The following is a 20,912-nucleotide window of genomic DNA, read 5'->3' as shown; positions in this document are numbered from 1 at the left end:
AAAGAATAAAATGCAGAGCTGCGTAGCGTCGTTACTCTGAAGTAGTCCACTCCGGCCACTGTGACACTATCATAGCTAATCCTCTTCTGAATCCTGTATGCATGAGTAGGACTATATTGGCCTTGAATCGGAGCTGGCAAGTGCATTGCCCTAAGCCAGGCATAGGCAAACTCAGCCCTCCAGATGTTTTGGGACTACAACTCCTATTATCCCTAGCTAACAGGACCAGTGGTCAGGGATGATGGGAGTTGTAGTCCCAAAACATCTGGAGGGCCGAGTTTGTCTATGCCTGCCCTAAGCGGAAAAAACAAGGAAGGTCCTCACAGTTTCCAGCAAATTGAGTGTGGGAATATATGCACAAAGCTTGCTCTGCCCAGTTTCTATCACAGCGGTGTCATTTTCTGAAAAATTAAAATATTGGTAATTGATTTTTCAGTGTTACAAATTCTTTTTTGATTAAGTTGTTGTGCAGTTTGAATTGTATTGTATTAATATTTTTTAATGATGTGAGCTTCCACAAGAGGGTTGTAGAGTCCCCAAAGGAGGTCTTTCTATACCCCAATAAATATTACTGTCTTTTTCTTTAAAACTTGTGAAATAAATTAGTTCATCTTTGAAAATACTTTCAAAAGAATTGTTTAAACTATAATTTTTTTGCATAAAAGCAGCTACTTGTGAAATAACAGTAAGGCGATTCACTCTCAATAGTGAAAAGTTGCAATGGCTGTTCATCAATTCTCTTAATTTAAGATTCACTATCCTTTCACATGATTGGTTGTCCCATAGTAAAATTGGGTAAGCTTGATCTTTTGGATGTTGTTTAAAATATACAGTGGCATAGCTTATCACAGTCATACCTAACAAAAATGAAATTGTATCTAAAAATGTGGCATGAGGTTATAACTGGTTTTCTTCTTTTAAAGGCCATGAATTTTCAAGGGAGACTAAAGTTTCTCCATGGACAGAACAAGAAAGGAAAGGATGGCGCTTCTATATCCCCTCAATTGGCTTTGTTTGCAGTGGCTACTCCTCTTCAGCCTCCATCCATTCTTGAAATACGTACCAAAAACTTCATCTTCAGAACTAAGCATAAGCTAGACTTCACACCTACAGGATGTGATGCAAAGTAAGTGCAAGGTTATCTGAGGACAATTATACAGAATACAGTAGCTGAAAGTCAGAAGTACAGGTTAAAGTTGTAATATGTAGCCCCAGTGGCAATTGTTCTGCAGCCTTAGTCCTTATACCCTTTCCATTGAAGTTCAGCTAATTACCCCCTCTAAATAAGTACAGCTTCATTCATGATCATTTCATATTTAATGACCAAAATGTACATATTTCAGAGAATTACTGGTCAATAATGAATTTAAGCCACTTTTTCAGGAAGCAAGATACGGAACACTATTATTATTATTATTATTATTATTATTATTATTATTATTGGCAACATTTGACTGTTGCGAATTTCCGAGTAGTTATTATTTTCTGCTTGTTCAGTGGGAAATTCTGATTTTATTTTGTTTATTTTGGGTTTTGTTTTATTTTATTCTTCAAGCTCTTGAGCTGTGAAAGGATTGAGTAATATATTTTAAATGTTTTAAATACTTTTTGCAGAGGACGAATTGTGCTGGGTTATACTGAAGCAGAACTCTGCATGAGAGGAACAGGATACCAGTTTATCCATGCAGCTGATATGCTTTATTGTGCTGAGAATCATGTCCGAAGTAAGTGCGCTCTTGTGCTGAGCGATGAAGCAGAACAAAGTGTGCCAAAATAAATTCAGAAATGTATCCAAAATTAACCTTATTGTTTTTCTAATAAGGGCTTTTTTCTAGACATGTCCTTCGACCAAACATGTGAGCTTACGTTGAAAGAAGCAGTGTTTAATTTTCCCATGTGGATTCCTTTAGCTTCATTCTCCATGTTCCTGTCACATCCTGCTCTTTGCACTTCCTCTTCTCTGCCTCTCTTGCTGCCAGTTCAGCAGTTTTCTCAGGCAGATGGAAAAAATCTCTTCAAAGTAGTCAAAGTCTAAATTTAGAATGTTTTCTGACCTTGATGTATTTGGATCCCTTTGTCACAAACTTTGACCATCTCTATAGCTTCTGCAGAAAGGGAGTACTCTTTCTTTGTCCTATATAGCACTTTATTAGAGATGGCTTCCATTCTCCTTTCCTTACTGAAAGCATTTTTTAAACTACAGTTTCCATAAATATGGGAAATAACTTTGTTTTCTAAAAACAGTTAAAATATTCCACATTTTTGTCCTGTTTAAAGACACCCCTTCCCCCAAAAAAATACTGAAAAGTTTTAAATAAGTTGCAGTTGAAACCTCTTGGGTTCCATAGCTTTTATTTCTGTTTACCCATGAAATATTGGCCATATTTTTACATAATACCGACTCATGGTTTAGCATGTTATGTACAATTTGCAATGAACTTGGGCTTGCCTAATTTCTTTTGCTTCTCCTATACAGCTGGGAAGATAATTTTGGAAGCTTTTATTGACAGATTTAGTTAACCAGAATTTAACACCAACTATGGTCTGTTTAATTCAAGTCAAATTCAAAACACGGTTTTCTGAAGCCAAATTGTTTAAACTAACCAGGGTTAGCATTTACCACAATTTCAGGACTGCACAGTGAAGGGAAATGTGATTTGCTAGAAGCAGAACCAAAAGTTTCAAAAGCTATTCCAGCTATACAAGAGTAGTTGTGTGTGGAGCACACAATCCTGAGACTTAATTATGCTTTTGCATTCTCAGCAAACTATGTTTTAGCCTGACATGCAAATGCAGTCATTGTGTTGTTGAGAATAGAATACAGAACAGTAGGTTGGATCCAAACTTAGTCATATCTAGAGCAAACCACTAAAATCAATGGGACATGAGTCAGTCATAACTAAAGACCCATCAGTTTAAATGGATATGCATTTGATCCTGAAAATTAGCTGGACTTAACCTTTTAAGTGGTTTTGATTTGCTTAGTTTGTAAGTTCTATGTAAATAAGAGTTCCAAACTTTTTATTGGGCTTCATTAAAAATGCTTCTCTCTTTTTTCCTGCTCAATTTTTTAGTGATAAAGACTGGAGAGAGTGGTATGACTGTGTTTCGACTTCTTACCAAAGAAAATCGATGGGCCTGGGTTCAAGCAAATGCACGCCTGGTTTACAAAAATGGGAGACCAGATTATATTATTGCTACACAGAGACCTCTTACGTAAGTAGCCACCGACGTATAGAGACACTGCAGTTGGGATGATCTATTCTAAGGCTATCTTATTCAAAACAGAGATATATAACAAAGTGGTTAACCAGTTTGTCCTGTGGGGAGAATTCTAGCCCTGTACTTCCTATCCTCCCACTAAAAGCATTTTCTCCCTATGGAGCAAGTGCAGGCAAAATGTTGGCTCTGTGGTTACTTATGAGAATCTTGACAATGCCTGCTTCCCCCTTAACCACAATTAATCAGCGCTCCCTTTACCTGGGATCTGAAACAATGGCTTGCTTGGTTTAGGGGCTTGCTTAATGTTGTTTTGTTCTTTTCTCTGTGGGTAGTTTGGCCCTTTTTACAGGGCAATATGTATTTAAAACAATTATATTAAACTTTTTAAATTGTTGTGGTGTTGCTGTATGAGTTACTAGTAACCTTCAAAATGGGATAAGGTGGGTTAATATTAAAGGCTGAAACCCAAAGCAAATACATGCTAGAGGCTTGCATTAGCCTAGTGTGAAATTATTTGCTTTTATTGTATCTGAAGAATAACTACAATATCACAAGCTGCTTTTAACTCTACTCAGTTTGAAGAAAGCTTTTTCCCATACAGTAAGGGGAACTGTTACTAATCAGAAAGGTTTGATGCCCCCTGAGGTGCATAGAACTATCTTCACCTTTTTGGATCTTCGCCTAAATACAGAAAAGTAAATATTCTGTAACATGTTTCTGTGAATGACAAAATCATTTAAAATACTTGTGTGTCCTTTTAGTTGTTCTTCTTGATTATTAATAATATGCAGAATATTCATCATATTATTGAATGTTGTTTATAGATACAGGATTGATAGAATCTCTAATCTCCATTAGCAAATAGTTTCAATATAAAAATTGAACTTAATGACTAGGATGCAAAGTGTCCAGTCATCTCTCCCTGCCCTTCCCTGTGCTTTCAAAAACATTTTGCCATGTGGAATTGGCAGAAGCTAGGGGTGTCTTTCAAAAACATGTTCAAACTTCCTGTAGGCATAAGGAACCTGTCATGTGGTCCTTTGGATCTAGGTCAATATGTAAATTATGTTTCTTGTCTCCCAGCCTACCATTAGTGTCTGCTTCTTATATAGGTGCACAGTTTTAGTGCTGTGCCTTTCCCCCACTTATAATTGCTTTCTGTGTCTGTTCAGGTACTGGGAGAGTTTGTTGCAGCACTAAAGTAAAATACGGCTTTCCTTTCTTTCTTACAATTACTGCTATATTAACTTGCTATTCTTGTTATTTTGCAATTCAGAGATGAAGAAGGGGCAGAGCATTTACGGAAGCGGAACATGAAGCTGCCCTTCATGTTCGCGACAGGTGAGGCTGTGCTCTATGAAGTGATGTTTCCGCCGCCTGGCTTAATGGACTCTTCTCAGGCAAAGGTTAAAAGCAGCATTGGGAAAGGAGCTTCTTCTAAGACTACACTGCGCAAAGAATCTGTTGATCCCAATTCACTTCTGGGTGCAATGTTGCAGCAAGATGAATCTGTGTATCTCTGCCCACCTGCTCCAAATAAAATTTCCTTTGAGAGGAACCTTTTTGCGGACACCTGGGATGAACTGGGTAGCATGATGGCCTCTGATTGGCAGGATAATGTTTTACCAGTGAGGAATAACAGCATTCTGAAACAGGAGCAGACTGAGTGCCCCCAGGAAAGCAACTTGATGCTTCCTGAAGACAGCGTGGGACTTTTTCAGGATAACAAAAACAGTGAACTGTACAACATCATGAAAACTCTGGGTGTTGACTTTGAAGATATAAAATGTTTTCAGCAGGATGAAGAGTTTTTTAAAAACGAACTTTCTGGGGCAGATGATATTAGAGACATAGATATAACTGATGAAATCTTGACCTATGTTCAGGAGTCTTTAAACAAGTCTGACCTCTTGTATTCGGGTTGCCAGCAGCAACAGCAGCCCATGGTTCAGAACTCTACTTGTTTAATGCAGCAGCAACTGGAGCAGCAACAGAAGCAGCAGCCAGGGGTGGAGCAGCAGCAGCAGCTGTGTCAGAAGATGAAGCACATGCAGGTCAATGGGATGCTCGCAAACTGGAACTCTGTCAGCAGCATGCCCCTTAACCCTTCACAGCAACAGACACAGCCATATGCCTTTTCCGGCATGCAAGAAGTAACTCAGGAGTTCCCTTACAAATCTGAAGTCAACACAGCAACATACGCATGTAGGCAGGAGTTCATTCCCTACAAGCAGCCCACCAGCATGGTGTCACAGCTTTCAGATTTTACGCAGATAGACTTCCCAGTAGGAAGCTTTGACAGATCATCCTATTCAGGGTCTTCTGGTCTGGAGGATTTTCTCAGCTGTTTGCAGCAGGTTCCCGAAAGTCAGCCTTGTGGAATAAACTCTCAGCAAGTTATAGTAACTCCACAGACGTGCTATGCAGGTGCTGTGTCAATGTATCAGTGTGTATCTGAAACTCAACCAAACAGCACAGAACAAATGCAGTATAATCCTGTGGTATCCGGACAGCAAGCATTGCTAAGCAAGGTATGGGATTTCTGAAATCATTTGTTTCGCTTTGGAAATGTGCTATGTCAGTGTTCTGAGAGTTGCTCTCTAGCTAACAATTTTAAATATACAAATGCATCGTACAAATGAACTATTACCATCTGATTGGTTTGCATCTTAATTTGTGCATGGATTTTTATTCAGTGGGCCATCCTAAAGAGACCTAGGGACTTAGCTGGGTAGCATAAATTTTCTGGTAACCCTCCAATAGAATCCTTTTCTTCTGCTGCCTCATTATCGCTTAGCAATTATTTTAACTGTAACTATGAAGAGAAAAGGACCAGTCATGTCAAATGGTGAATTATTTGCTTCATTAGTCTCAGGAAACTTAATTTTGCTACATTACTGTAGGTAATTTAGGATATTTAAAGTAGTGATTAATGCACTTCTGAATAGGAAAGAAATAGATTTAAACAATATCTACATAGAGTGTGTTCACATGGTTAGCATCAAATGCTGTGAGATTATTTTCGGAGTTATAAGGAACAATTAGAACTGAAATAAGTGTAGGACAATATTATCTTTAGTGGCTTCACATTATTTGTGAATGAAATTTGACTGGCATTCAGAAGTTTGTGGGATAGAACACATTTATGATGTCTCTTTAGGACAGCATTAGGAGGAGAAAATTGATGTGGCTGATGATGGTTATTTGGTATAGGTGAGGTCTGGTGATGAGTCTTCCAACCCCAGCTGGCAGCTTCTCTTGACAAACTCTCATATGGGCTGATCTGTAAGAGGATCTTGCCTTGGGACTAAAATTGGACTTTCTGATCTTTAAACCTTTTTAACCTCAGTTCTGTTAAATTTGTAGGCAACACACAGGTAACGAAACCCTGTTGATATATCTTAACGATTACTTGCTGCTGCAGACAAGGATTTCTCGAACTTTCTACTCCCAGGTTTCACTTGAGAGGGCTGAAAATTCACGAGAGCCAGAAAATGACAGAGCCAAAGGCAGAATCAAACACAAAATGATAGTAGACAGAGGTAGAGCTTGGCATAACCAACTGGCAGTTACTGGCATTTTCTATTGACACCTACTTTCTCTTTGAAAATTGCTAAATTCTTTGCCACAGAAATTTCCTTTGTGGCAAGGAGGTCCATCATTCAGCTTTTCTCAACCTAAATATAGGCATTGGCTCTGGAGGTGTTGTGACTCAGCACCCCCATTTTAGGTAGAATTTGCTAATCCAGGGGCTCCTTGTGGAGAAGGTGTTTTGTTTTATATTTTCTCTCCCATTCTATGTGTCTCAAAAGTCATTCCTGTCATTGAGTCTTGCCTTCTCCCTTTGCACTGAATTTGTCACCTCAAACCATGAAATAACTTTATCCCTACCCTGAAAAATCAACCTGCTGACTTCCTTCAGATCTCTTCTCTCTTTATATTCCCTTCTCTTCCCCTCCCTTTTTCTCTGTTCCCTGATGCTGTTGATCATATATATATGTGTGTGTGTGTGTGTGTGTGTGTGTGTGTGTGTGTGTGTATGTATATGTATATGTTGTAGGCACTTCTCCTTTTCATCTCCCTCAGACTCTCTTATTTCTCTTACACTGCTTCTCAGTCTGTCCATCATCTGTTTTCCGTCTTTCTTTCTTTCTTTCTTTCTTTCTTTCTTTCTTTCTTTCTTTCCTCCCCTCCAACTTTGCATGCTACAACCTTGCTCTCAGAATCACTACCACATGTTCCTATGCGCCATGCATGCAAGATGCTGCTGCACTTGCATTGGTCAGTCCAATAGGCTACAGTATGCCCAAGCACTTGATGCCCATCTGGTAGTGGACTTGGGCCCACTGATGGCCCCAGACCCTCCGCTGGAGAAGTACTGCTGTAGATGCAGGGGGGGGGGGGGACAAAACACTACAAGATATTAGAAGCTGACCACTGCTTAAAGCTATGTTTTCAACTTTTAATACAGTGTTGCGTGGCCAGAACTGTAATCCTTCCATAGCTGTAATAGTTGACATTTTTCCATCATTGTTTAAAATGCAGCTGGATCTGCCTTCAAGCTATGATATTTGACTCATTCAGTAGCTCTCTGACTCACCCAGCTTGAAGGTTTACTATAGTTTGCATTGAAACTTTTTTTTTTACTCCAGTAAGTTTGAATTCTGAGTCTGGGACCCTATAACAAAGTCCACAGTAGTTTTCATTAGTTGGCGATTGTCCCCAACAAGTGTTATAGAAGTATAATGTTCAAAACCAAAATAGACTTTAATGTGCCGTATAGTATGTGCGAGACAACAAATGTAAAGAAACTTTCACATAAGCCCTTTGTTTGGTTTGCCATTCTCTTTGCTTAGCTTGGAGCATATATCCAAATTCCAAACTAGAGGTTTTCTAGAAGGACTCACATTCATCCTGTTAGAATTTTTTTAAACAGTTTATTTCTTCTTCAACTGCAGCCTTGCGATCTAGATCAATTTCTAAGATGTAGCATCCTTTAGTGTATAAAGTCCCTTGTGACAGTTCCCCCAAGACCACTTCACAGAGCATGCTCTCCATGTCTTGCTGCAAAAATATTCATCTTTAAAAATCACCTTGAAAACATATGCAGTTCAGAAGCTACAGTGAATTATTCTTGTTTACATGAACTTGGCATGTAATAAACATTATGGGCTGCAAGTGTAAAGGCCATGGATGTGAATTTCCCATAAGCTATAACAACAACAGCAACAACCAGAAGTTTCCTTCCCTATCCCTCACTACATGGGCCAAGAAAAACCATTGGATCATTGGGAGAATTACCAGTGTACACATGCAGGATAGGGAAGGGCAGAAAACGGCATTGAGGCTACAGGGACCATCCCTGGCCGTTAAACTAGATTATGCCTAATTTGCACATTGCCTTGATTAAATAAAACAGCAGTCACGCTGCTCTTATTCATTTCAGTAAACATGAATTGAACAAACTATTTTTTTACAGTTCCAAGTCTCAATAGATGCTTACAAATAATGGCATATGATATCTTATCAAATTTAAGCTTCTTTATTTGTGTAGATGCTTACATTTAATATCATCTTTGATCCATGAAAATAAAAGAGGCTGACTTCCTCATAACTGGTGAAATTCAGTATAGTGTAAGTGGACTTTCTCTTTCCTGACCGGACTTTCACTTTACTCTCCTCCCCGCCCCCAGAGTTCCCTGAACCTCCCTAATCTGCCTCTGAATGTCTCTTAACCCTCTGGAGCAGGGTTTCAAATAAAATTTTGATTTTATTTTTTTAAAAAACATACTTTTTATTAATTTTACAAAATACAAAAAAAACAAAAAAAACGGTACATACATAAACACCTTTTCCACCTCCTTCCTACCCACCCACATGGGTCCTCCCCTGCCACAGAAGTATCCCATGTATGTGAACAGTCAGAGATGGTCCATTTTATGCTTGGATTTCTGTCCCCCTCCCCTGACCCCAAAGCCCCCCCCCCCCGCCACCAGGGAGCTCCAGCAAACCAGGGCAGTACGCAGGAGGCCATCCATCCAACCATCTATTGTCATACCAAAAAAGGAGAAAAATAGAAATAGAAAAAAAGAGAAAAAAGAAAGGGCAAAAAAGAGAAAAAAAACAATACAAAACAGAAAAAAATTTCTTACATTCATAATTGTAAAACCATATTTTGTGGGCTTCCCCTCCCCCCCCTTCCCCGGTTCTCATCCCTTTTTTATCATCTGCAACAGTTTCTTACTTTATAAAAATACACCTTTGTATCTTATACAACTTATAAATCAATTGTTAACATTTTCATCTAATATTCAAATCACTGAAAAATCAAACTCCCATTTTATCTTCCCGTGCCTAATTTTTTCTCCCTCTATAAGCCTCCATATTTTCACATTTTCCAAAATCCATTCACTTTTAAAACTATAACTATTCTCAATTTAACCTTACATCCCCGATTACCGGCTCCACCCCCCCAATCCAGCAAATTCCATAATCAGCAGACCAGTTATAAACCTGTTAATCCATCCTTATAATCACAACATCACTTTCCCTTCACCCCACCCCCTGTTTACAGTCTTTTGCCATCCAGGCCACCATACAGGACCCCTGAATTTCTTCTCTTCTCTGCATATTTTTTCCTTCTTCCCTGTGGGCGTTCTGGAGTTCCAATAATACCAATCGTGCCCCCCTCAAAAGCAGGGCACTCCATCCAACTTTTTGTAGAGTAAAGTCATCATTTTTTTCGTGGTGTGCTTCATTTTGTGTTGAATCATCACAGTCCTCATCTTCATCTTTTCCTTCCAAATCACAATCACCATCATTGTCATTCTCACATTCATCTTTTTCAGTGTCAAAAGCTTCATCTCCTAAAAAATCATATTCTGCCATCACCATCTGAAATTTTTGCTGTAACTCTTGCCGTCGTGTCTCCTCTTGACATAGCTCTATTCTTGTTTCCCACATTAAGGTCAAAACAGACCGCTGGAACTCAGGGGAACACTTTTTTGTTGACATAATTCAATCCTGCCAAGGTCAAAACTTGTCACGTGGGGTGGAATATGATCACAGTTTATTTTCTCGACTCCATTTTAACAAGCTGGCTGCATTCTTCAAGTCTTATTAACAATAAAGTTCGAACTCACATTTCACAAACATTTAAACCAAAAAAGAAATTCCACAAAGTCCAGAAATACCAAGTGAAATAAAAATTGACTTATAAATCCTGATCAACTCACTGGGTTGTCTGGGCTGCCGGCTCCCGAGGAAAAGAAAGGTTTTTCTTAGTCTTTACCTCTTGCTGCAGGGCAGTCATAAACCACAGTCTCACTCCCCTTTTCACCCTGCATCAAAGGGGAGATTCTCTTTGATGCCTTTGAGGGATCCTTTTGAATTGCAAATCTTCTGTTTACGGCTTCGGGTTTCTATTTACTGTCTCTTTTGTTGCCGTGGGGGGGGGTGGCTTCCTCTTTTCTCCCCTCTCTCCCAGATCCAAATTGTTTTATAATCCAAATCGTGAGGTTACTTACAGTCTTTTCCAATCGTTTTATTTTCGGAAGAATCCAGCGCTCTCCGCCTTCGGCTTGAAGCTTCTCCCTGCTAGAATAACGTTGCCGCTCAAAATGGCCCCCGCGACTTCTACCCTCCTCGCTCCGGAGCTCTTATTAGAGCTAACCGAAGAGTTGGGGAGTCCGGATTGGGGCTGTGCCGAGCAAATTGCCCCCGGGACGCCCTTCCCGAGGTTCTAAGGGGCGCAGCGTCGCTCTCGCTGCCCTCCCCACTGCTAGCAGGGACGGGCCGTCTCGGAGACGAGACGAAACCCCGCCGATCGGCGCTGGCGCTGAACCCGGAAGCCCTAAAATTTTGATTTTAAAGGGGAAAACATTAGTTTTAGACTGCTTGTATGCTTGTATGCATCAGAATATGTGCTTTTCTAAGAGCAGTCACCTGGAAAAAAATTGTTGATAACATTGCTTTTAGATTTGACTTGTATCAGTTCAATATGTTACCAGTTAATTTTATGAAACACTGTATTGCTGAAAAAGAAAACAACCCCAGCATGCAAGAGGAGGAAAAAAAGCACATAAGGCTATAGCTTGGTTTTCCTCTACTCGTGCATATAATGCCAAACCATGACATGATAAGTTGTGCATTCTACGAAACTCTTCATTAAAGCTTTGTGCTTGTAGGATTTATATGTCTTGCTATAAAGGTCAATGACTTGGGGTAGAACATGCTCTGGCAGTTTGGAGTGTATGCTTGCACCGCCCTTGGCTGCACTTTCGTTGGCCTTAGTTGGTGCTATTGATCTTTTAGAAAACCTCCTCTGGGGCCATCCAAGTCCACTCTTTAAGAGAACATCACTAGCCTTTGCATAAGCATCCACCGTTCATCCCACAAAGAGACTTTTTGTTAATGCTTGTATTTATTATTATACATCCTCTCGGTGTAATTATTTGGATCATGTGATTATTCATGTCTCAACAAAAATTGCATTATAGAACGTTGCATTTAATAGCGCGGGGTTGTCTTTATGATTTATAGCATTTCTGAGGGTGCTGATGTGTATATTTTTTGATGCACTTTATGCTCATTTTAAGAAGAATTCTCTTCAGGCTTTTTGGAGCATCTCCTTTTGGCCTGAAATGAACTTGAAAATACTCTTAAGAGGAAGAGTTCAGTGAAAGGAATGATTCAGACAAGAGCTAGTGGATCTTCCATTATATAAACTAGAAAGATTTAAAGTTAGGGGTAGCCAGAAATCAGGCTCCAAAATATTATAACTGACAGAAATATAAATTAAGTTTTTGACCTGTTAAGGCACCAAGATTTACTAGGGGTCAGATCAAGTGATGCAAAATATGCTTTATTTTCCAGGTCCTGGATTTTGTTGTAATTTTTCTCTACAATGGACAAAAAGATTTCAGAGCTGTCAAATGGCTCAGTATCCAAAAGTCTAAATAGGTTTCAGGAGGTTGCAGCAGTTCATAGTGGTATATGTTTTAGGCTGCAGTCGTGTACACATTTATCTGGGAATAAGTCCCATTGAACTCATTGGGGATAATTTCTGAATAGACATATATAGGATTGCACTGCATATCTAAGTTATAGTGTTAGAAATGAAGTTATTTGTATTTTATATTTGTGTATAATCTATTTGATAGAACACTTCTTCAATCAGAAGGTATTGCATATTTGGAAACCAGGCTAGATGTTTTACTTCTCCTTTTGTTGATGTTGCCTGTGTTAGAGCTTGAAACTAAAACATTTGAAACAAAATGTGAAATTTAGATCTTGGATTCAAAGACTGAAATGTGATCTTTGCTGCCTGTGAAATAATGTTTTTATGGGTAGGTGGGCGAGTGAAATTAGAGCAAAATCCAGAGTGCACTAAATAGCAGTGAATATCTGCTGCCACCAAATGCAAAATACTCTGAGGCTGTTTAGCTAAAAATGTATCAAAAGATTTAGAACTCATAAATTTTATGAAATTTTCAAGAGCAAATTCATCACCATAATAACTTCTAATAATTTGGCATTGAAATGGAATTCCCTAAAATAAGGTGGTATGTTCCACATACTTGGTAGACTGCCAAGGCATGCAGAATTATTTTAGTTTGTACTTTTAAAAAGCAAATTATAAAACCTCCAAAGAGCTTGCCCAGGGTCTATGCCAGGGATCAGCAAACTTTTTCAGCAGGGAGCTCCTCAGACCTTGTGGGTGGGCTGGACTATATTTGGGGGGGGGGATGAACAAATTCCTATGCTCCACAAATAACCCAGAGATGCATTTTAAATAAAAGGACACATTCTACTCAGGTAAAAGCACGCTGATTCCTGGACTGTCCGCAGGCTGGATTTAGAAGGAGATTGGGACGGATCCGGCCCCCGGGCCTTAGCTTGCCTACACATGGTCAATGCTGTCAGCACCTATGGACTGTTGAGGGTATCATCTTGAGGTGGGGTGACGGGGAAGAAACAAGCCTACTTGAGCAGATATTAGGTAGATACTATGCTAGGAAGATGAAAACCATAAGTTGTTTTTTACACCCACCCACATCTCCCTGTATTATATGGAGAGACTTCAGAAGAAGAAATGGGGGAAATGAAAGCTTTTCTCTTTCCATTCAGCAGAAACCAATCTTTCCTGCTATACCGCATAGGCAAGAATCATTTCAGGAAGCTGGGAAAGAAAACAGTTGTCCTTTCCACTACTCCTGTTAAATGTGTCCTGTTGAGATTCTGTGTTGCATATTTTCCAGGATTTACAGGTGTTGGGATAAGTTGCATTTAGTTTTCATTGAAATAACTTTTCACATTGGCTCCCAAAGGACCTGAGTGCAACTAGCTTAAAAGGTAAAGGACCCCTGACAGTTAAGTCCAGTGACGAACGACTCTGGGGTTGCTGCGCTCATTTTGCTTTACAGGCCAAGGGAGCTGACGTTTGTCTGCAGACAGTTTTTCTGGGTCATGTGGCCAGCATGACTAAGCCACTTCTGGCGAAACCAGAGCAGCACACGGAAACGCCATTTACCTTCCCACCGGAGCGGTACCTATTTATCTACTTGCACTTTGACGTGCTTTCCAACTGCTAGGTTGGCAGGATCTGGGACTGAACAACAGGAGCTCACCCCATCGCGGGGATTTGAAGTGCCGATCTTCCTATCGGCAATCCCAAGAGGCTCAGTGGTTTAGACCACAGTGCCACCCGTGTCCCTTTGCAACTAGCTTAGCTGGATCAAATAGTTTCTGCTTAAGCATTGAAATTAGGATACTGCATGCAGGATCATTTATTCTGTACCTTGATATAAATTAGTAGTGTTAAGAAGAAAGCAATTTATCTTTAATAAGACCTTGCCTTTTTTTTTTTCTAGTTCCAGAATAGTTTTAATGGAGGAAATATGAATGATGCATATCCACCGCAATTAGATGTTGTCAACACCCAGCCTGGAACACATCTCCAGCCTCTTCATCATCCAGCAGAACCCAGATCTTTCTCTGATTTGGCATCCAGTGGTTTTATGTAGTTCAAGAACAAAGTCATATAGAGAAAGAGATCAGGACTGGATTATTGAACAGAGATTGAAAATCATGTGTGGTTGCACTTAAAACGCATGCATATAGGATTTGTCATCCCAAACCTAATATTTATAGGTGGAAGTTGGAGCTGTAATCGTGGCCTAAAAGTGTGCACATGTAATTTTCAGTGAGAGTGAAAATATGCACTATTGCAATATTACTGCATCACATTGTAGAACATAAGATAAGGCAAATGGTTTTATGTTTAGCAGATAAAATGGGCACTTTTGACAATCTTATTTGGAATGGTATAAGATAGTTAATCTTAGATTATTTTAGGCCTTTTAAAAAGCCATGTTCTAAATAGAGGAGCAAGTGAAGCACTCAATTTTTTATGTCTTTCCCGCAGTTAACTTTATTTAGTAGTTTTTCAGCTTATCCTTTTACTTTACATGTCAGGTTCTAGCACTTTAGTAGAAGGTTTAATACAAGGGTTTGATACACAGTTTTAGGTTTTGTACAACCAAATCCATTGCATTCCTCCTTTACAGTTAGCCTTAAGTGCCTCACAACTTTGCTACCTTATTTCTGAAAGGAGGAAAAAGGAAAAAGTTAGGAAAAAGGAGATTCACTGTAAGAACAAATCATATTTACTTTGTGACTATTCAGTGATTACTTAGGTTTGTTTTTAAAAACCTAGAGACCTATAAGCAGTGTATTCCTTCTCTATTAAATGTATATTGTTTTTCTTTAGAATTTGATATTATTCTGTATGTGCTGAGTTTTTACTTTGTTAAAAGACTGGGATTTTTGATTTTGTGTTTTGTTGCGTTTCTGCATTCTTCAGGTAGAACAGGGTAAAAACAGAAACATTTTAGGAGAAAATTGTCTCTTCGGGATTAGCTCTGAATTTCAAATACTGAAAACATGTGCCTTATCTTGTGTTACAACACTTGTCGAATGGTCTCTTTAAAAAAAAAAGTACAAGGCTGCTCTATGCAAATACTTCCATTTAAAGTGGTTATTGAGATAGGTTAATTTTAAAAGCCAGTGGAAAGCAGTGTCTCAGTAGCAAATAGTACTAAAGTTTACTTTTGTAAAATAAAATTTCTACACTGAGGGTCAAATTTTGATTGGCTGCTGTTTTTCAACTGTTCCAGTGGGGAGAGGGTCTGTTCATGTTAAATATCCCTGATGATTGCACTCTAAAAAGAAAAGGCTATCTTTCTATGTGTATGTGAATTCACTTTAAATGTCTTTGTTCAAGAGATGAAAAAAATGAAAATTTATTTTAGTTCAGAATTAGAGAGAGATGATCCTTGTAACAAAAAAAGGATATTTTAAGCTTTGTTTTTTAAAATGGAAAACATTGTATTGGATTTTTATCTGAGGATTTTTAGAATCGCATACACCAATGTTTGGTGTTTCGTAGTAGTTTAAATGGAGGAGGGTGGGGTGTGTACATGTTCAAACAAGTGAATATCCTTACATGCTGTTAATATGTAATAAGCACCATTTAATGATGTCTTTGTAAAATATTTTACAAACAGTTAATTTTAAAGTGTTATTCCATATTATTAAAATGTCTATTGCATACATATGTATAATGTAAATGACAGTGTAGACTCTTCAAAAAAGAAAAAAATAATAAACCAACTCCCTCCAGGGTGGTGTTTAAATTTTTGATGAGAAAAGAGTTTCAGTTAAGTTTATATATATATATACGTTTATATAACAAGAAGGAATGTTTTTGAGGGTAAGGTTGTATGGATAGCGGGAGGTGGCTACTCATTTTAATCACTTGAAAGCTGTGTTGTTCTTTTCATCTTAAATCTGAGTCATGGTAAAAATTTTGCTTACACAAATTGTATAAACTTGTCCTTCTAGAAAAGATGGCCAGGCAGTTTGTAGACCTTCAAATTTAGGATCTAGTGCTGCTTTTAAAAAGGAAATACTGTTTGATACTATGTTTCAATAATAGCTATGAAGCTTGGGCTATAATGCCCTTTAAGCATTGAACTTTGCTTTGGAAATCACTAAATGCATTAGATTAATAGCCATTGATTGCTTCTTATTATCTTCTTTCCAAACAATTGCTGTAATATTTTTTGTAACAGTATCTTATTATTACAAGAGTAATGTTGACAATCAGTAGCTGTACTGTAAAATGTGAAAGATTCAAAGGGATAATGTAGGGTTGTTGTTTTTTTAAGAAAAAGACCAAAACAAAAACCAAAAACATAGAACCCCACAACAAATCATGACCTGCATATCATATCACTTCTGCTAAACCAAATATAATCCCGTCACTAAGTGCCAAGGATGCAGTACAAATTGGTGTACTGCTTTATTGTAGGCTAGTTTAATTCTGTTACACGTAATATCAACTTGTTTTTCTGCATTAGCTGTGTCTATATGCAACAAACCTATGTATTGGTGGTGCACTGTTGATCTACACCAAACTGTTCTCAAAAGTGATGAATTGCTGACTTATTGCCCCACCAACCCCACACTTACCCTCCCACCTCCAAGCAAATTATTTCCTAGTTTTAATCAGTATTAGACTACCCATTTTTGTAGATTCTGTCTTGGCTTTTTCCCTGTCTGTCTCCCATCACCCTTTGTTATCTATGCTTTATGTCATGCAATTAATTTCTTACGTGTCGGGGTATAATTTTATAGTGCTTTTAATGAGCTTCAGTCAAACTTGTAAAGCATAATATACAACAATAAAATATCACCTGACTAGAGCTAATACGTAATTTTTTCCACAGCACACCATACTTTATTCCTAGCTCTAGAAGATAATACAGAAACTCGAAAGTATATCATATAACTTTGTTTCCACGAATGGACAAGAAAGAGGGATGGACAACCCTCTTTCATACAAATGATCCAACATTGCTAGACCTCCCTCACTCTAACCATCTGTTGCATACTCCCTCAGGTGTCTGTCTCCGGCAAAGGTACCAGCTGAGTTTGTGTTACTCCCCAGTAACAGAAAGAATTTCAAAATGCTTTTGGTGCCTTTAAACCCCTCCTTCAAGTGCCAAACAGAACGCAGTAGAAAGGATGATAGAATTCAAAACGAGGCCTCACCTAGTTCTTGCTGCTACTTTTAAAACAATTGAGGTAGATCTAGACCAGAGCTTTCCAAACTCGTATTTCATGGCATGTTAGTGTGTCGGCTGCAGCGTGTAGGTGTATTGTGTGAGTGCCCTCGGTGCTTCTCTGGGGCTGGAAAGGGGTTAGTTTAACCTCCAGTTTGCTAGTAAAACTGAATTACTGTGTCGCGAAATGATGCACGTCTAAAAAAGTGTGTCACCAACATGAAAAGTTTGGAAAGCTCTGATCTAGACTTTGTTGTGCTTAGGAGATACCCATTAAAGCTAGTAGGACTTCAGTAGTAACTAATATTTTAAGTTCCATTGTTGTATTGTATTACCCTCTAAGCATAATTAAGGTCCAGATCTAAGGCCTGTGTGTGACGAGGGAGGAAGTAAAGGGGGGCATTTTTTGAATGTAGGATTTGTTCTGACACTGCTCCCCCTGTTAGAATTTCCAAATGTTAGACCTGACCTTGGATAATAATATTAGACAATATTTTTATTCAAACAAGATGGATCCCATGCACAGAAGCATGTTTTTGTACAAGGCTGGTACTCTCTTCCTTTGGCTACATCTCAGCAGCTAGATCTCTGCTACAGCAATCTGACAGTGGTATGTAATTCTGGTCACATTATCAGGACCGCACAGAAGAGAGGGCTGGCACAAGGCTGATGCTACACAACTCCGCATGGGAACCTTTCGACTGCAAGCATAATATTTCGTTCTTTTGGTTGTGGGATTTCAGAGAAATTGTCTTTGAAATGCTGACAACTCCATAAAGGATAACTTTTAGCTAGGTTTAGAGCTGACACCAGAGTCCAACATACTGCTTTATTCTGAAACTACCCTTACATACTTTAACATAGGATTGTTCACCCCTTTTGAATGCTTTGTAAATGTGTGACACAGACTGGGATGCTGCTGTTCCAGCTGTTTTGGTACCCTTCACATTGAAGCCTCTAGAACAGAAGCATTTTGTTGTACAGGCATACTGAAGTGAGCTTCGACTTCCCTTTTGTATATAAGACAAGAAAGATGAAAAGGTCACTTGTAGCTCTCAACCACAGAGTTTAACTCTACCCCTTAGACTTAAAAATCAGTTACCTTTAGCTGCCAGGATGAAATGCAGCATTTAACATTCTACTGGTGCAAGTAGACGACCTGCAGTGCTCCAGATGTTGCAGAACACCCATTCCAGCAGACATGGCCAGTGGTCAGGGATGGTGGGAGTTGTTATTTCCATTTAAGGACCACTTACTATCTTCAGCAACATCTGGAAGGCTGGTTTCCCCCCTCTGTTGCTATGGAATATGGTAGAAAACTAAATTTGGTTTCTATTCTTCAGTCTTACATAAAATATCCTTGCAGACCCATTCCAGTAGACAGCCTCGTTGGAATTAGCAACCCGAAAACATGGTTTGTGTGCAAATACACATTGATCTGTTGCTGTTTGTTTCAAGGGATATGTAAATACATGGTGCATTCAGTGGAGTGTCCCAGTTCCATGAGCTGTTTTTGCAGGCAGTCATCTGCATGCACAAGGCAGCCATGCAGTATTTATGACAGGCAGTTGCTTTCAGGTGTTAAAAGAAATCAGTCCAAGGAGTGTGCATACCAGAAAGGTTTGGTGTTCCATGGGAAAATAGCTCCCGAGTTTCTGATTAGCTGTATGAAAAGAGGTGTAAAAAGTGGGTGTGAACTGTCACTCAGCTGCAAAATCTTTGGCATGTGGCGATGCGTGCATTTTTGTGCAGCTCATTCACGTGTGCGTTTCTAGAATGTGCATTCATTGTAAGCACATAGCAATTATTGCTCCCAGCTTTTTGTATTATAGCAAGAATGGAGAAGCTGTAGCCCTCTAGATGGGCTCCCAAATCTCTTCAGCCACAAGCAGCATGGCTTAACAGTAAGATTACTACATAAGTTGTAACCCAACAAACATCTGGAAGGCCACAGATTCCCTTTCCCTGTATGTATTTCGGAATAAATTTTGTTCTCTTCTGACATTGTGAGTTTTTGTTTGCTTTGTGCTTTAATGGCCCAGTGCTTGCTCACACTCAAAGCTAGACATTACGTCCTTACAACTGTGTGCTGTGTAGGTTGGGCACTGTGAAATCGAAGTTCCTCCAGTCACCTCATTTCAGAGTGTTGCAGGTGAACAGGATTTTCAGTCTGAAGTGAAGGTTTCATTTTCATTTATTTGTACTTGCACTCTCGTTTACTGGTCATGCTTCTTGTGCCACCTGAAGGGGTGAGTCCAGTGCTATGATTCAGAACCACACCCCCTGAATGCTCAAAAGCATTCGGGGCAGGTACCAATTTAACGCAACGTCTGGGTGAAATCCCCTTATCTCAGATGCAATTTAAAAGTGTCAAGCAGCAGAGCATGAACAGTACAGAATGTTAGCTACAAAAATATAAGTTCCTTGTCTCTGCCTTTTCCCTTGTGGGCATTTTTTTTAAAGGAAAAGTTCTGGAATTCTTTCTAAAGTGGTGTGTGTGTGTGTGTGTGGATATAGTTTATTTTCCCTCTGGCTTTCTATCCTTTCATCTAGTTGTACTTTCATTACTTTGGTTCCTTGCCCTAGAGGCCCAATCACAATGTATTTAGCTCAATCTTCAGTTTTTAAAAAAATAAAAGAGCAAGCAAAACAAAACCTGGCTGTCAAAAGGTGGCAGGTGAGTTTAGAAATGGCCTACCTAGAGACATTCTTTAAAGAAGAAAAAAATACTTTCTCCTACATTGTGGGCAGCTTCTCTCCCCACCCCTACCTCTTGTTTTAGTACTAGGCCAAGCCCTTTCTGGTACCTGGGAGGGGGGGATCTGTCTATAGCACTCTATTTCACCCTTCTTTCCTACTGACTCATGTCCATGGTGAAGTACTTAAGATGCTTTGAAGCTGAAGGCATTTGACATCCTCATAAGATGCTATTAAGCAAAAGAGATGGGCTGCATAGAAACTTATTTGATCCATTTTATTTATTTAAAAAAACCTACATCTTGTGTAGGTCTTTAGGCTCTTTCATTTTGACTGTACTGTACCTTTAAAGCACCCCCCACTTTCTGCCCCAGCAATGGAGAACCACAAGGTGTTTCCTTACATCCATTTCTGACTATGTAAAATAAACCTGTATATTCAGCGCTGTGGCAAAGAAAGCAGGTTGTAGGGGAGAGAACTCTGTTTGGCTCTTCCAAAAAGTTCTCATAGTAAAGTTCTATAAATACCCTTTGTGATTGCTGACTAATAAAAAGAATGGAAAGAATACGAGAATGAAACCCACAGGGCATCGAAGAAAACTTGGAAGCAGCCCCACCCACCACTAGAGAGATGGAAAGCTCCTCTGTACATTTTGTGGCACGGTGTTCCATCATCGTTCCTTGTTTATCACAAAATAGCAAATCAGAAGTGAGACATAAAAAGAGAGAGAACTGGAAAGCTTGGAAAGAGAGTGATAAAATTGCTGTAAACTGCCACAAAGATCAAGGTGAATTTAACATTAATTGAATTCATTTCCTTTGTTTGCTGAACACTTCGCAATGGACGAACAAACACAAGCACACTTGT

At 39.0% G+C, this 20,912-nt stretch overlaps 1 protein-coding gene across 1 annotated transcript in view; it reads left to right on the top strand.

Annotated features, from left to right (window-relative positions):
• AHR (aryl hydrocarbon receptor) overlaps nucleotides 1-15,284 on the top strand; it is a 52,235-nt gene extending 36,951 nt beyond the window's left edge. Inside the window, exons 7-11 of the mRNA XM_035128917.2 lie at nucleotides 924-1,126; nucleotides 1,615-1,724; nucleotides 3,075-3,216; nucleotides 4,499-5,753; nucleotides 14,094-15,284. Of these exons, the coding sequence (XP_034984808.1) occupies nucleotides 924-1,126; nucleotides 1,615-1,724; nucleotides 3,075-3,216; nucleotides 4,499-5,753; nucleotides 14,094-14,246 (1,863 nt within the window). The 3' untranslated portion in view covers nucleotides 14,247-15,284. The remainder of the gene's footprint in view (nucleotides 1-923; nucleotides 1,127-1,614; nucleotides 1,725-3,074; nucleotides 3,217-4,498; nucleotides 5,754-14,093) is intronic.
• Nucleotides 15,285-20,912: the final 5,628 nt, after the last annotated feature.

This window comes from Zootoca vivipara, chromosome 12, assembly GCF_963506605.1.
Source record: "Zootoca vivipara chromosome 12, rZooViv1.1, whole genome shotgun sequence".
Taxonomy (NCBI): Eukaryota; Metazoa; Chordata; class Lepidosauria; order Squamata; family Lacertidae; genus Zootoca; species Zootoca vivipara.
This window is presented reverse-complemented; position numbering and strand designations above follow the sequence as displayed.